The sequence below is a fragment of the Procambarus clarkii genome, chromosome 85, assembly GCF_040958095.1.
Source record: "Procambarus clarkii isolate CNS0578487 chromosome 85, FALCON_Pclarkii_2.0, whole genome shotgun sequence".
NCBI lineage: Eukaryota > Metazoa > Arthropoda > Malacostraca > Decapoda > Cambaridae > Procambarus > Procambarus clarkii.
The window spans coordinates 20,676,901-20,694,610 of record NC_091234.1 but is presented as its reverse complement, the minus strand read 5'-3'; the positions used below and the strand labels follow the sequence as shown (position 1 = coordinate 20,694,610).

Below are 17,710 nucleotides of genomic sequence, written 5' to 3'. Positions count from 1 at the left end.
GTATGTGTGTGTGTGTGTGTGTGTGTGTGTGCGTGTGTGTACAGTAGTGGTGATGCACTTAACGGACAAGTCTATCAAGAACATCCAATGGTTCCACCTTAGTTGATGCTTCTGGTAACTGCTCTCAAAATCATACCAGTGCACCTGGTGCACACACCCGTTGTTCAGTCATATTTACAATAACCAAGCAGGCTATAGCACCTTAAAAACTGGACAATCTGTGAAGCCTGATGCCAGCAGACAGCACTGGTAAGGTAGGTCCAGAACAGTTAGGACAGAGTGAGGTAGCAGAATATTTTAAAAGTACATTTACACATTCCCCTGAAGACTGCCCCACCTGGATGAGTGCTGGAAATGAGTCTTGGATGTCCTTGAGAATATAATGAGTATTTAATTGATAGTGAGTACCATCCCTCAGGAACTTGTCTGGCTGTATGCTGCCTATCTCTGCGCAACCTGTCCTCTTAAAAATAACGTCACTTTTGATCATTTACCAGTATGGCCGAATTTGGATGCAATTTGAGTGAAAAAAAAAAATGAAAATAAATTTGGGATTTTTTTTCAACAACGGTAAGTTATGGGTCCTCTGATAGGTTAGGTGGGCAGGAAATTCTCAAAGTTTCAAAACATTATGAAAAACGTTAATTTAAAGTGTCCTCTCCAAACCTCTCCGCGAAGGCCTGACGACTCAAACAGAAAATAGGACAGTACGTCACTTTTGTGAGTCGATTTCATTTCAAATTACGTCCAAATTTGGCCATAGCGCCCATACGAGCCAAAAGTGACGTTATTTTTAAGAGGACGGGTTGCTCTGCGACCACTCAACCTTCACCCATCTGCAGCCGTCACGTCACTCCTTTTGGCTACCCGTATATCGCTCATCATAATTATTCTTATCAATATTCAAAATTCTTTAGCCAAATATATCAGTTTTGTTTTCTCATGTTCATTACCATATGAGCCTCTTATATAATTTGAGGCATTAATATTTCTCAAACATTCACTAATATTCATACTACAAAAATTCTTGCCAATACATGAATGAGACCATACAACATTTTGGGGTCCGGCTGTGAAACAAAATAATTTTTTCTCTATATGATGATTTCCCTTCTCTATGCTATTGGTGTCAGCACAAAAGAAGCAAATTCTCTTTCTTTAATTTTTTTAAGACATTTGAGCATAAGCAAGAGCCTACTCCACACAAGATTGCAAACTCAACTCAAAGTTAATCAAGGTAATATATAAAACAAAAAATACATAAAAGTTACTTAATTTATATCAAATGACAAAACAGGCACTTTTAAAAACTGACATCTCTCATCATAGTGCAAACTGGTATAAAAAAAAAGAAGAAGATACCTGCCAAAATGTAAACATTGTCACCTAAGTCTGACAAGATAGAAATCAAATATCTCAAAAGTAGTTTTAATACATAAGTACATGAGAGAAAGGGAGAGAGAAAAGTATGAAGGGGGAGAGAACACATACATGAGGAAGGGGGATAAGTGTATGTGATAGCTACACATGTGAGGATTTGAAGGGTATGTGTATGCACATACACACCATTCACCTAGACAATATGGGTCTCAAATCGTGGTCCCCCATGCATCTGAGGCCCGTAGCTCTATCAACTGGGCTATGAGCGGTCTTAAAAAGGAATGTCTCCAGAAGCAGCATTCTGATGCCAAACTGGAATTTTCAACCTTCCAGAGAAAGAATTTCCAAAAAGTTTCCAAAGAACTGGAAATTTTCCCTTTGAAGACTATTCATAGCCCAGTTGATACAGCTACGGCCTCACACGCATGGGGGACCGGTTTGAGACCCATACAATCTAGGTGAATGGAATGCCATCCACAATTTCCACAAAAGTATGGATGGCAATTTATATATTTATATGTATATGTGCATGTATGTGTGTGTGTGTTTGTGTGTGTTTGTGTTTGTGTGTGTGTGTGTGTGTGTGTGTGTGTGTTGGAGTGGGAGGGAACATGCATTAGTAAGGTGCATGTTTGTGTGTTTAAACACTCAGATCTCATCAAACACTAAATAAATATAAGTAAGATTTATCAAGCATCTTCTGTCATAAATGGTAAACCTGACCTAACAGATGTGGGCTCCTGTGTGGAACTTACCAAAGCAAGAGGGAATATGATTATTGACCTTTCATGCCCTCCTGTAACCTACTCGTCATTCTAGCCAATTGTACCCTAATACAAATAATTGAATAGTCATTAAAACATACATAAACATAAAATAAATTGGCAAGGATGAAAATTACAAAATGTGTGTGATTGAGGAGACAGATGTGGGTGAGGATGTGTTTGCGTAAGTGTGGGGGATGGGTGGGTGAGGGTCTCTCTCTTTCTCTCTCTCTCTATATATATATCTATCTATCTCTCTCTCTCTCTCTCCCTCCCTCTCTCTGTGGTGATGTTCATTACCAGGTGAGCACTGAGGTTCTACTACTCTCTCTCCTGGCTGTGGATAAGGGAAGCTGACCCCAAGTGTGACATGCCCCTACCATACAGTCCACTTGTCATCTACCTTTACCCTACAAATACTATACCTCGACTACAGCCTATCAGCTGCACAATCTGTAGGACATTTATCTGACGGTAGGTAAGAAGATGAAGTACTACTGGGAACATTAACCTGTTTGAACTCAAAAAAACTCAGGAGCTTATGACTTGGGATGATTAAACCTGTAATACATAACTGAATGCGTGAATATGATATGAGACGATGAATATTGTACATGACATGAATAAACCTGTAATACACATCTGCATGATTATGATACCTGTGGATGAATATTGTACGAACTTAGTTGCCTGAGATAAAGCAAGCGAGGCTCGGCCTCACTTGTACCAATGACTGTTGAACATGCTGATTTACTGATAAAAATGCCAAGGCATGAGATTCTAGGTGAAATGAAAAAATTGTACCTGATGCTGACCTGACCCGACCAGTAACTGTAATGAGGTAATGAGATGAACGTGGGCCAGCAATGACTGACACAGTCAACTGGCTAGGAAAGGCTATGCTATGCTATGTTGCTGCCATTGTGACGATGAGACATGGGATGGAATGTGGCATCCATGTTGCTACTAGATGTGTTGAATGGGACAGTATGATGGACATGGGGGAACTGGAAAACACACACACCCCACCTAGAACACCACAACATCTCGTTGCCAAGAATGCTGTCACAAACTTTCCAAAATACACTTCATTTCCAGTTATAAAAAGATCATTAACTAAACTTTTCTAGTACCATAGGAGTTGCAAGCCATGTCCGGACATGACACCCTTGGACATCAATACTTAAAACGGTATATTATAGGAGGGTTCTGATGATTCTTTTTTTGGCACACAAGATTTTATATATATTGATATATATATACATATATATTAAAAATAACAATTTATAACGTGTGCAGATAAAATAAACCCATCCTACTGTTATCTACAATATCGTGTCCAAGGTTGTGTCGCCAAGAGCCAGCGCCTTATAGAGCTGCCAATCACAACCGACAGTTACAAACCCTCACTAAGACTCATGAATATTTCATTTCTTTCTAATCTCATTAACTAATATTATCTAAATTCTCTCATATCTAATAATGACTACCTTAATTTAAAACAAAATCAGCAAAAAAAAAAAAAAAAAAGTGTAAATACTGTATATAAATTACTGAAATTTGTAAAAGAGTTCATTCATAGAAGTGTGAAGTTATTTCCCCACATAATAAATTGATAATGACTGAAACGGCTAACGCATACTTAGATGTCCAGAAAATATCCTATTAACAATTGCATTAGTGAGAGCCTTGAAGTATGTGCACTGTAGCACATATGGCTTTACATATGTAGCACATATGGCTGGAGGGGCAGTGGCGCGTAGCCTGTTTAATGGTTGAGCAGACTATAGTGCAGCATGAGGCCGCGGAACACATCATGAGGCCGCATAACACATTATGAGGCCGCGTAACACATCATGAGGCCACGTAACACATCATGAGGGCGAGTAACACATCATGAGGCCGCGTAACACATCATGAGGCCACGTAACACATCATGAGGCCGCGTAACACATTATGAGGCCACGTAACACATCATGAGGCCATGTAACACATCACGAGGCCACATAACACATCATGAGCCAACATAACACATCATGAGCCAACGTAACACATCATGAGGCCACGTAACACATCATGAGGCCACATAACACATCATGAGCCAACATAACACAACATGAGCCAACATTACACATCATGAGGCCACATAACACATCATGAGGCCACGTAACACATCATGAGGCCACGTAACACATCATGAGGCCACATAACACATCATGTGCCAACATAACACATCATGAGCCAACGTTACACATCATGAGCCAACGTTACACATCATGAGGCCACATAACACATCATGAGCCAACGTTACACATCATGAGGCCACATAACACATCATGAGGCCACATAACACAGCACGAGGCCAAATAACACATCATGAGCCAACAGAACACATCATGAGGCCACATAACACATCACGAGGCCAAATAACACATCATGAGGCCACATAACACATCATGAGGCACTCCTCTGCTCACACTGGGGGCCAGGCTTCCATGACACACTCTCCTCGACTTAACAGCAGGTGTACTCTGCTTGGCCCAATATATAGTATTGCAGAACCCGGATTTTTCGCCTTTAATTATGCTGTATTGTAAAAGTAGTCTTATTTGAAACTTTGTTAAAAGCACAAAAAAAAATAAAGTTTGTCAACAAATTTATAAACTAATAAAGCAAAGAGCTGAAATGAACACTGCTTCTGAACTTGTACTGCAAACAATATAGTATGTGTGTGTTTGTTTGTTTGTTTGTTGTGTGGTAGTCAGCACATTATATACATGTTGTGCCAAATAGCCAGAACTGCACTACTTAGCTTGGTATGCAAGGTCTGATTTGCCTAACAGGCCAAATGATTTGTCATAATTTTCAAATATTTCTTTCCAGATTGATTCCGTTCCCCCACAATTATTAATCATGAATTATTATATTAGGAACATGAATTACTGACTTAGTTACGTTAGGTTGCGTTAGGTTTAAGCCAAGTTAGGCTAGGTTTGGATAGGATACGATAGTTTAGGATAGGTTAGGTTTGATCAAATTTCTATGTTAGTTTTGAACTCAAATAACATAAAATTGCAATCACATAATACAATGAAAACTATTTCATAAAAAAAAAAAAAAAAATAAGATTTTTGTTAACTAAAAATTTCACGAAAATTCGGTTTGTTAGGCAACTTTGGTTATTAGGTAGGACATACATACTTACATTGTATCTAATAGCCAGAACTGCTCTCCTTGACCTAGTATGCTAGACCCAATTTGCATTAGTGATTTTTTTATTATTTTCAAATATTTCTTTACAAATTGGTTTATTTCAATTAATATTTATATATTACAGTATATTAATAAGACGACTTACTGACTTATTTATGTTATGTTATGTTAGGATAGGTTAGGTTAGGATAGGTTACGTTAGGCTAGGTTAGGATAGGTTAGATTTGATCAAATATTTGTTAGTTTTAACTCAAATTAAAAACAATTAAAATCATACATAATATAATGAAAAGCTTCACCATACCATAAGAATATCAGGAAAACTTGGCTTGTTAGGCAATTTGGCCTATTAGGTACAACATATATATATATTTTACACACATTGTTTGCACATATGAGTGCGAGTAATTACCTAAGTGTAGTTACAGGATGAGTGCGTGTGTGTAAGTGTGTATGTATACAAAATATTTATAAGTTTATTCCAATTCCATACGGCTGCACTGTATTGTCAAAATTAGGAGGCATTAGAAACTGAACATCCACATGATTGGTACACAAATACATTAATCCCAGTATTGGAACACAAATAAATAAATAAAAAAAATAAGTCATGATTACCTACAAAACAATTGGACAAAGGAATGGAAGAAACTGAAATTCATCTGTCAACAATAACCATTTGCCAGAAAAAAATATATAAAATTTTCAACAGGTATCTACAGCATATTACTGCACGTTCCATAGAGCGGAAATTTGAATAGTTCCATATAGACTTCCTTTGCTATGAAAAGTAATACAAGCCAGTTAGTTTAGTTTACCAATCATTAACTGCCTCCAGTACAGAAAGTCAATTTATATTTCAGAAGACAACTTGGGATTCTTGCCTATTGTATCTTCACTTATAATGGCTCCATGCAGATCCCTTGCCTAATGAAGTGATAATGTCCAGGTTTTTCCTTGGAATGTTAAAAGTTTTACAATTGAAGTTTAAAAAAATTCGACCGTGTTATTGGCATGTTTCTGGAAATGGATTATGAAACTGTTAGTAATTCACAATCACTTGCAATCCTTTAAACTAAATACGAATAATCCGAGTTCATTTCTAATGCTCTCACTTCATAGACCTGGTCTAGCATTTCACCTCAAATAGTTAATGGGGAATAACTTTACAATAATGAATTTTTATGCTACTACAATGGATACATACAAAAGGCATACTAATGCCTGCAAGGACCAACAAGCATGGGGGGTCCCTAACAAATGGTGAACAAAATTGAAAAAGAAATATCAGAAAAAAAAGCAATATCCCCCATACACAGTCTTGTCTTGATGACAAAGCGGTTTCCCTTGGGCATTTGGGAACTGCCCACGAGTCCCCATACGTATCCAGTCTATCACATCATGGTTCCAGTCCTTACTTTATCATTCTTTGGCTCATGTCCTTCACTTCACCACAACCTCAATTTGAGTTTCATTTGGAAGATGAGTTAATTCACAGGGCAACTTTTTCACTGTCATTTCAGCTTACATATCTGATTCTTGGTATTCCAGCCTCTTGTAAGTCTCTTTAAACTACAGGTTAAGATATCATCATGTTTAAATTTGTATATTTTCAATCCATCATCCAATAATCTTGGCCCTTACGTAAGACTGTCATAGCCAGCTGACAAAAGTTCCCATGAAACAGACAACTGCTTCCATCCACAAGCAAGAGGTAATAGTAATTAGAACATAAGCACTCATGATTTGTCATGGTGAGGTCTGGATACCATAGGTCATATCTTGTGTACAGGCATGAGGTATTTACAGTTCCGAGTGGGCAATGTTCCTTAGTGTCCACACTCACATTAGCTTCATTATACAACAGTAAACATTCATCTTGGAGATACAAGAAAAAAAGCACCATTGGTTTCACAAATAAACCACATTAAAATAATCACTAGTTCCATTTTGCTGCCGACAACTTCTGTAATGCTGCAAACGAGGCGCAAATATATACAGGATGAGGGTATGTATGTGTGTGTGGGGGCAAAGTGGTAACAGGGTGGTCACTGAAGGGTATCCTGAGCTGACAGTTGAAGGGCAGCCCGATCACGGCCCTCCACTGGCCTTGGGTAACACATTTTTGTCTGGATAGGCTCGTCATAATCCATCAGCCCACTAAGTTAACAACATATTTTGCACAACTGATTCAAACACACATTACACTGCATATGTCTAATCAATAGACAATATGCCAAGTATTCATATTAATAAATAAATCTTGTTAAAATACCCCTTATGTAATTTAGCAATTTCATTCAAGTGTGATTTGATTCAATCAAAAGCTAAAATTCCAATATTTCAACCACATTTCTTTTTCCACAATGGGTTAACTGAATGCACCGGCAGATGGACCAACGAACCTAAACCCAGTTTTCCACACACTAAAACACTTGCCAGGGGGGCACAACCAGAAATTTCCTTATGCCTGAATTACTGAGTTGAGCTTTAAGCTGCACTATGAGCTGCAAAAATGGCTGGATGCAAAGTATGCTGATCTTGGCTCTAGAAATCAAGTCTCTTTTTTTTTTCGCTTTTTTTGTTTTTGTTTTAAAGAACATTTGCTAACAAACTTTGATACTACTTCATGATACAGTATTCATTCCAAAGTTTCAATGCATAAAACCAGACACATTCAGATTCAAATGCAGAACCATAAAACTGGGAGTAATCCCAAAATGTACTTATATATTACAATGACCCCCCCCCCCCACCTAGCTGGTACTCAACTCAAGGAACTAACTCTGGCACCGGGGACCCTTGCAAGGGAATTCCTGAGGTAAAAACACTCCGACTGGTGGGGTTTCTTGTGCCAATTTGAGAAAAAGAAGTCCATCAAATTATTATTATTATTAGTTTTTAATTCATTATCTTACGTCTTCAATTCCTTTTGCATATATGAAAATTTCAACTATTTTCCTGAGCGTATAATTGCTGAACAAACTTAGGAGTCTATTCGCAAAATAAATTTTTTCTTCCTTTGAAATATGACTTGTTCGAGGATAATGTGTTGGAATAATCTTACTGTCTGGATGCATCCGTGACTATGCGCCAATATATAATAAAATCAAAGTGATGATTGGCAAAGTCACAGATTTTTGAAGAGTACCTTGGCCCCAGTGGAGTTATGAAGCCATGAAGTAAGTTCTCGTGAGTTACCTTCTGTTTGGTGGCTCTTCGTAATAGTCCCAGCACTTCCCTGTTGACCCCCTTTGGCACCACACTAAGCCTCCCCCCTCTCCCCACCACACAAGCCAGAACAAATGGTTGGACACAAGGACTCCAAAATATTCATTTTACATTTTTGCAAGTTACTAAAAAAATGCATTTTAAGCACCGCCAAGGATATCAAACTATTGCACTAATTAATACAAGGAAGACATATCTGACTGACTTACACAGCCTCTCGCCCATCAGTGCCAAATTTAGATGCTGAGAGAATGAAGTACATTTTCCAGATGAAGTCTCTTTTGTCCAAACCTTCTTAAGCCAGCTTAACTTTCTTGCAACAAGAGAAACTGAATGTTTTAGGTAGCTGGCTGTTGTGTGTAGCTGTTGGAAAAGGGAGGGGGTACTGAGGCAGACACACGGTACACTAGGCCCCCGACACAGCTGGTGCCTATGGGACATGGTGGCTGGGGTCGGTCCCACACCAGGACCCATAATAGGCGGTTACAGCACAGGTACTTGTCCAGGTACATGGCCACCACATCATGGCCTGAAATCAAGAAAACAATGCATTTTAACAACAATTTGGAGGGTCTAATAATGAGTGTGTGTGAAGTTAGTGAAATGTTATTGAATGCTATGAAGAGCATTTATTCAGGAAGTAGAATATACAAAGCAGTTATTGGTGTTATGAGTGACTGGTTTAATATCCATTAAGTAGTATGCCAGGCCATGTCTATCATGAGAGAAGCTGAAAATACTAGAAAAGGGTGTTAGTATACAGATACCAGCCCCACCATTCAATTTCTTTCTATTTGGACAGACTGCCTTCTCTGCCTACCCTCAGATTTCCTTGAATACACTCTTTACAAGAGTGAATACGCTCTCTGTGCCCATATACCGGAGCCGGTCGGCCGAGCGGACAGCACGCTGGACTTGTGATCCTGTGGTCCCGGGTTCAATCCCAGGCGCCGGCGAGAAAAAATGGGCAGAGTTTCTTTCACCCTATGCCCCTGTTACCTAGCAGTAAAATAAGTACCTGGGTGTTAGTCAGCTGTCACGGGCTGCTTCCTGGGGGTGGAGGTCTGGTTGAGGACCGGGCCGCGGGGACACTAAAGCCCCGAAATCATCTCAAGATAACCTCAAGATATAAAGGAGGCCAGGTATTAATACATTCAGTGCTGAGTTTGGGTTTTTTAAGATCGTTTTCAGTTTATGTTTGTGTCACTCTTGTACCAAACATTTTTCTTTTGGCGAGATTTCCTCAGTATGTGAAGTCTTAACTTTCTCAGAACCTGCATTTCGGAGAGGCCAGGATCCTGGTGCCTGCCTACAGAAAGTCATGAAATGCTCACAGATATTTGGTATGTTAGATCTGACTACTAGAATACCAAAGCATAAGCTCTAGAAACCCCCCTATAGAGGGCCACCCTAGAAATAAATTGATGAGAAACTAAAAAATCAACATTTCGGAACAAATTGAACTCACCTTACATGCTCGACTCCTTCTGTGGATTTGAGGTAGGGGAAAGGTGTAGGTTTTTTGAGTAAATGGCTAGCCTTTCTACAACACAAGAAGCAGAGAGACGGGCCTCGGCATCATGATCCCAGCATTCTTCCATTGTATCAATTAATGCCATCATAGCCTGGAGGAAAAACATATGCAACTGAATACATACATACATCAAAACAACTAGATACATAAAGTACTTATGCAATCATTGGCCTAGATGCAATATAATAATTCAAATTTTAACAAAGAATTAGTTGCAGTAATTCCAAGGAAATAACTAAATTGTGCACTATTCCAATTCCTGACTATTGGATATTAGTCTGGATTCAATCTTGATTCACGAATAATCAGAATTTACTAACATGTTATGAATTAAAAACCAAATGCTTTATGTCCATAGCTAATATAGAAGCTTGGGGCCTCCGGCAGTCTAACAGGGTGTTGGCCCCTCTCTACTTGTTGAAAGCCCCCTCATCATGTCATGGCATATCATGGTCTTGTCAGATGCACTTAGGCATCTAACATGACACTGGCCTTTTTCTGCTCCAGAACCTTCTCTCCGGCCATTTTTTCAGTTACGATCAAAGCCTTGATATAAAATACACCAGCCATGACAACAAGCAGGATTTCATAATACCGGCACCGGTCGGCCGAGCGGACAGCACACTGGACTTGTGATCCTGTGGTCCTGGGTTCGATCCCAGGCGCTGGCGAGAAACAATGGGCAGAGTTTCTTTCACCCTATGCCCCTGTTACCTAGCAGTAAAATAGGTACCTGGGTGTTTGTCAGCTGTCACGGCTGCTTCCTGGGGGTGGAGGCCTGGTCGAGGACCGGGCCGCGGGGACACTAAAAAGCCCCAAAATCATCTCAAGATAACCCAGGTAACCCAGGTACGATAACAGAAAGGGTTAGGACCATGATGATTGTGGCAGGTGTCATTTACAATCCTCCATTACTAACAGGAATTATAATAAATGTGTCTAAACATACCTGAAGATAATAGAAGAAGGCCACAGTGGCAAGGAGAGCCAGAGCGAAGATCTTAATACTTAAGAGATTTTAGCCACCGGGAAATAAACATTAAACAAATGATCCTCACAGGGAAGTTGAAACAGAGAGAGCAAGATCTGAAGACACTACATATAAATACTTCCTGTGCAGCATATCAAAGAGCTGACAAGAGAGATGTGAGGTGATCTACCAGCTACCATAGACCTGGGGCCAGATTCACAAAGCAGTTACGCAAGCACTTACGAACCTGTTCATCTTTTCTCAATCTTTGGCGGCTTTGTTTACAGTTATTAAAAAGTTAATGAGCTCCAAAGCACCAGGAGGCTGTTTATAACAATAACAACAGTTGATTGGCAAGTTTTCATGCTTGTAAACTGTTTAATAAATGTTCCCAAAGCCCTCTAAGATTGAGAAAAGATGTACATGTTCGTAAGTACTTGCGTAACTGCTTTCCAAAATAAAGATATAGAGATCTTAAAATATGAGGTACCACTAGGAACCAGTGACTAATGTACTGTATTATCATGTTGGAATACATTGAAGAACTGAAAGAGAGAATCAGAAACAGGATAAAGAGCACAAGAGAATACATAAGATAGTCCCTAATCCTACAGGAGTGTCAGGGACTATTGGCAGGATGTTCAATGGGAGACAAATGGGAGTGAAGTCTTTTAAATTAAAAGAGGTAAGACAAGGGGACATTAGAAAGGGTTGAAAGTGAAAAGGTTGGTTGAAACCTTAAGCGAGATCTAGCTCTTTATACCCCGCCTCCTAGCAATTTATATCCGACACATTAATTACCTCTCTGAACTTTAAGAAAAATAAGATGAAAATGTTAAACTTGTGGATGGAATTTGTTTCAATCTCTTCCCCCGTCTCCCCAATAGTGGAAGCTGGACATATAACCGAGTCATAGAGATGTAAGAACGTTCTTGTTCCCTGTACAGGTGGTAAGTAAATGACATACACTGAGGGGAAGAGATTGAAACAAATTCCATCCACAAGTTTAACATTTTCATCTTATTTTTCTTAAAGTTCAGAGAGGTAATTAATGTGTCGGATATAAATTGCTAGGAGGCGGGGTATAAAGAGCTAGATCTCACTTAAGGTTTCAACCAACCCTTTCACTCATGAGCTGCCCAAAAATAAAACCCCTCAGCCACTCCACTGAGAAAAAGGGAGCAGAGCAGGGATGAGGAATGTGTATCTGTGCCACATGTAATTCATTGTCTTCCACGTCTATCTTGCCATGGTTAATTCCTCCCCAAGATTAATAGGTCTTTTGTCATTTAATGGAGGATTGTGTATCATTACAGCTATATTCCGTCCTCTATTTGTCATCGTGCTTATTATGTAGTCCCTAAGACCTTCACAGCCTGAGGTTATCTTGAGGTTATCTTGAGATGATTTCGGGGCTTTTAGTGTCCCCGCGGCCCGGTCCTCGACCAGGCCTCCACCCCCAGGAAGCAGCCCGTGACAGCTGACTAACACCCAGGTACCTATTTTACTGCTAGGTAACAGGGGCGTAGGGTGAAAGAAACTCTGCCCATTGTTTATCGCCGGCGCCTGGGATCGAACCCAGGACCACAGGATCACAAGTCCCGCGTGCTGTCAGCTCGGCCGACCGGCTCCCTAGGGCCACAATGTCTTCATAACTCCAGTCATTTCTGATCAGCAGGGTAGCTCCTCCTTTCTTTTCCTCTCTCTCTTTCCTTACTACATGGTAGTTTTAAGAAAACACTACATTAGTTATGACACCTGATAATTTAGTTTCTGCGAGTGTAATAACATCGGATTATCTTCATGTAACCTCTCCACAATTTCACTTGATATGTGTGTAATCCAATCAATGCTTATGTACATTATGGTATTATAAACAGATGAGGAGTCACAATAATGTGGCTGAAGATATGAAGACTGAACCCCATACACCAGAAGTTGAGGAGACGACGACATTTCAATCCATCCTGGACCATTATCCTGGACTCTTTAACCATCCATGGTTAAAGAGGATCTTTAACCTCTGTTCCAGTGGTATGGGAAGTTGTTTTGCAAGCGGGGATATTAGAAAGAGGTTATTTGCATGATGAGAATGTTGATTGGACCTTGGGAGAGTTAGGGAAAAGGATAGTAGGTTGTTGAACATGGAGACGAAAGTAAGATATCTCGGTGTTCAGAGGGAGTATTACAGTGAGTCAGTGGGAGCAGGATGGGAGGTGGGTTGTGGGATTGCAAAGTGGAAGGAGTCTAGTTTTATTTAGTTTTTCATAAGGGTTTAGGGAATGAGGTTAGTATGCAGGTGTTGTGTAGGCAGGGAGGGCATGAAAGGAAAAGGTTCTGGACGGAATAGGGATGGTATGCAGAAAAGGGAATTTACTGGAAAAGTGGGAAGATGAGTGGTCTAGGCTTCTGTTGCTTCTCTCTCTGACACTGTCAACCTGCTAGTCAAGGGTTCCCAGTCCCCCCTCATTAGTTAATGAGTTAGGTACTGGTTCCTCCATTCCCCTCACTCTCCTCCTCCTTCCTTCATCATGCCCCACTTAACACTTTCGCGCTCTCCGCAAAGGTCACTCAGCCAACCGAATGTGCGCGCTGCGTTTTTATCGCTTAAGCGTAAAAACAAAAATGTGTATACTCTTTTTACTCTTCTGACCTTAGTTCTCATGCTACGTATTTCATTTTGGTACCAACGTGTTCGCAATAAAATTCTCTAGAAGAACATCAGTAAAAAAAGTCACGAAACGTATAGGGATACCAGCACCAAATAAATAACTACGAAGATGACTCGCCGTGAGCGCCCATCAGCAACAAAATGTTTTTACTCTTGGGATTGTAATCACCTCCACACTTATTCTACAGCGTTAATTTTGGTATCAATGGACTCGCAATGAAATTCCCAACACGGTGATATGAATATAAGCGTAGAATAATGATGCGGCCCGCCCGCAAGAGTGTGGGAAGTGGTGAAATTGTTACCCGGTATCGGTGACGGGACGACGCACGGCGCTTTGAAAGTTTATACTTATTTCACTCTCATGACATTAATTTTCTATGTACGTCATTCATTTTTGTGTCAATGTGTTCGCAATAGAATGTTCTATGTGCCCATAGGTAAAAAATATTAACAAAGAGTAAGTTAGAATAGCGCCAAATATAAAACAACGCTGGAACATATCAGTGAGCGTCAAACACACACGAAATGTTTTTACTTTTGTTATGTTTGTCAAGTTTATACTTGTTGCACACAGTTATTTTTGGTTGTATATTGATCGGAATAAAATTCCCTAAACAGACATATGCATATAATACATGATATGGGGGAAGCATTACCAGTATAAACGGCTAAAGTCACCCACCTGCAACCCGTTTGGGACAAAATACCATTTGATCGAAGTTATCCACACCTTTCATGAACTTATTGTACCATGCAGCCTAGTGGTGAGAAAGAGAGCCTCATAGCGCGCAGTTTGAAACAAACCCAAAGTAAATCGGATAAAAATTGAATTTTATACAAATATTTTAAAAGAGGACTCAACTTTATGTCCACTATGCGTTAGCGTTAGACGAAACGGGACGCGCCGGCGCGTCCAGATAGCGCGAAAGTGTTAAGAAATACCTTTTTAGTATTGTAGTATATATACAAGCTTGTTCTTCTTTACTAGGATTGCCTCTTTTGTGGCCTCGTTAATAAACACTATCTTTATCAGTCCATTTATTTCGTTGTTCTACCTGCCTAACCTGAAAACGTCTCTACCCTGCTTTCAACCCCTCCATCTGCATTCACACCATAATCTGTGCCATTGCTTTCTACTGTTAGGCACCTTCTAGTTCCTTAACGCCTACTACAAACACTACTCTCTCTTTTTTTTTCTTTCTAACAGTTGGATAGTTTACCTTAACTCCTGCAAAGTGGCTGCATGCTGGCTACTTTCTGTAATACAGACATGGCCAGCCCCTCTCTTTTTCTCACGTGGGTAAGTATACATGCATTACCTTCCTGTTTTTTCTTTCCTACAACATTGTGAGATGAAGTACTCCCAGCATCTCTGTACAACCAAGTCTCCAAAGTGTGTGGCGTGTGTGTTATGTCAGTTGTGGGTAATACCTGGTTGATACCTGGTTGATGGGGTTCTGGGAGTTTTTCTACTCCCCAAGCCTGGCCCGAGGCCAGGCTTGACTCTACTGTTGTACCTTGTGTTGTGGGTGTTTCATCGGCATGTTGGAAGTATTGTGCATATGTTGTGTAATTACTTAAGTGTAATTAACACTTTGGCAGTCTGGCCTATCCGCGTGTTACTGAGCTTAAACGCTCTGGGCTTCCTGCGATGGTCACAGGCTGCTCAGCGATAGGAAGTTATTTTACAATCAATTCACATTTTCTCAGTTATTTGTTGCTTTATATCTATAAATTTGGTGTCAAAATGTTTGCAAATAAATTGTCCCAAGAACAGATGCAAAAACAAAAGTATTTATAATAGTTTATGCTGCTCTCCGTACATTCTCAAATGTAAATACTGTATAGAGCACTTGGTGGGTCCTGCTCAGGAATGCATAAAAATGTTTGCAATCATTGCATCTTTTCTCAGTTACCTGGATGGTAACTGGATGAGGTTCTGGGAGTTCTACTCCCTAAGCCCTGCCATGGGCCAGGTTTGACTTATGATAATTTGGTCCAACAGGCTGTTGCTTGGTGTGGGCCACAGGCCTACATAGCCACTACAGCCTGGTTGGTCAGGCACTTCTTGCACACACAAAAAAGTACCTTTTTTTTCTCGACTTTCACTTTTGTTCCGGAAATATTTTTAGTTATTTGTTAGGTCATACCTATTAACTTGGTGTTAAGATGTTCACAAATGAATACTCAAGCAAACAGATGCAATTGCATGTTTTGTTAGTGATGTGTGAACTGCGCTGCCTGTGTTGTGGGTGTTACATGCGTTACACATGTTTTGCGTATCGACTCCTTTACTAGCATGATAACGAAATATAAAACAAAGATTTAACAGCGAGCTACATACAGCATTCTTGCGCCAGACATCCCTGATAGCAGGGCGTGTCTTTTGGGTGACAACACATTCTTGCATATCATCCAGAGTAGGGTGCTGTCCGACCTCTTCCTCAAAGGGTAAGTGGTATTCAGGTACAGGACCATCCTGGCCTGTTAAATTCAAGAAAATATTACTATAAACAAATTTTTTAATTAGAAGTCTTCTCTTTTTTTTTACAATAATAATTATGGACTTTTCTCTTTATTACTATCTAATATAAATTTATTTTGTCATACTGAGTCTTCAAATAGCAGAGAATGGCAATTTTACATTTCCATATTCCTTACTTCACAACAAAAAAATAAATCTGATGAGAGCTCACTTGAACACCTAGACAGAATTTCCCATAGCACTAGTCCGCAAGCATACATGTCAATTCGAAGAAAGGCATCCCGTTGGAAATTAATTGCACCTTCCAATACCTCTGGAGCCATGTACCGTCGCGTGCCAACCTGACAAGTATATACAAGTCAAATAAATTGGTAAACAAATACACTTGATCAATTTTACACACGCAACAATGTTCGTTATCTGGATCAATGATCTATCTATTTAACCCCTGCACTGTGCACCTATTTGCACTTTCGCAAACAGAGTGGTAGACGGTTGGAACAAGTTAGGGGAGAAGGTGGTGGAGGCCAAGACCGTCAGTAGTTTTAAAGTGTTATATGACAAAGAGTGCTGGGAAGACGGGACACCACGAGCGTAGCTCTCCTCCTGTAACTACACTTAGGTAATTACACTTAGGTAATTACCTGGTTTCGGCAAAAACTTCTTGGGGCAATTGTCAAGGACATATTCTTGTTGTTTTCATAAATATTCAGGTAAATTTAATGTTTCCAAACTCGACTATTTTCATTTAAAAACACACAGAGTAATGAAAACATTAAAAAACATTAAAATATAGCCCAATTAAAAAAAAAAATAGCACAACTCTCAGAGCGCCTAAAGGCATTTTGCGCAGTGCAGGGGTTAAAGGGTTACAGGCCTATACGAACATGTTTTTTGGAAGATTCTAAGGTACGTGCAAGAATAAAATTGCCTATATGACTGCCATGCTCTTCAAAATAACCTAGCTTAAATATGCACTTGGAACAAGACATGGTAAATGGAATTCAATGTGTATAAATGCCATGTAATAGAGAATAGATTAAACAACACCAGGTCACATTAAACTAAGAAATTATGTGAAAAGAAACTAAAAAAAACTCGGGCAAGGAAATAGATTTACGGGTGGAGGACCAGAGAACCAGGTCCAATGCACAATAACAGGAGAATGATACTCTGGTACATTCTGAAACCTGATTTAAATACATAAATGGAGAAATACTTAAAATTATTTATGACATACATGAGACCTTAATTAGAATATTCTTTCCCTGTTATACTCACATAAGTTTAACAGTAATGTGCAAAAGAACTAATCAAGTTTTAAAATTAAGTTAAATGGCACGAACAAATCCACAAGGGCCGTGATGAGGGTTTGAACCTACGTCCGGGATCATCCCGGATATGCCTTGTGGCCTTAGTCAACTGCGCCACGACATGGTAAAACAGAGAACAGATTTCC

General features: G+C 39.6%; 1 protein-coding gene across 4 annotated transcripts in view; it reads right to left on the bottom strand.

Annotated features, from left to right (window-relative positions):
• Positions 1-17,710, bottom strand: part of LOC123746710 (activin receptor type-2A) — an 83,579-nt gene that overhangs the window by 38,433 nt on the left and 27,436 nt on the right. For 3 of the 4 annotated variants that reach the window (XM_069316807.1, XM_045728426.2, XM_045728425.2), the window contains exons 9-12: positions 16,463-16,592; positions 16,111-16,250; positions 10,057-10,213; positions 1,145-9,117 (exon numbers count right to left, since the gene is read on the bottom strand). In XM_069316807.1, the coding sequence (XP_069172908.1) occupies positions 10,058-10,213; positions 16,111-16,250; positions 16,463-16,592 (426 nt within the window). In that variant the 3' untranslated portion in view covers positions 1,145-9,117; position 10,057. Of the gene's footprint in view, positions 1-1,144; positions 9,118-10,056; positions 10,214-16,110; positions 16,251-16,462; positions 16,593-17,710 lie in introns of those variants that run through there. The other variant, XR_011225530.1, reaches the window with a different exon arrangement.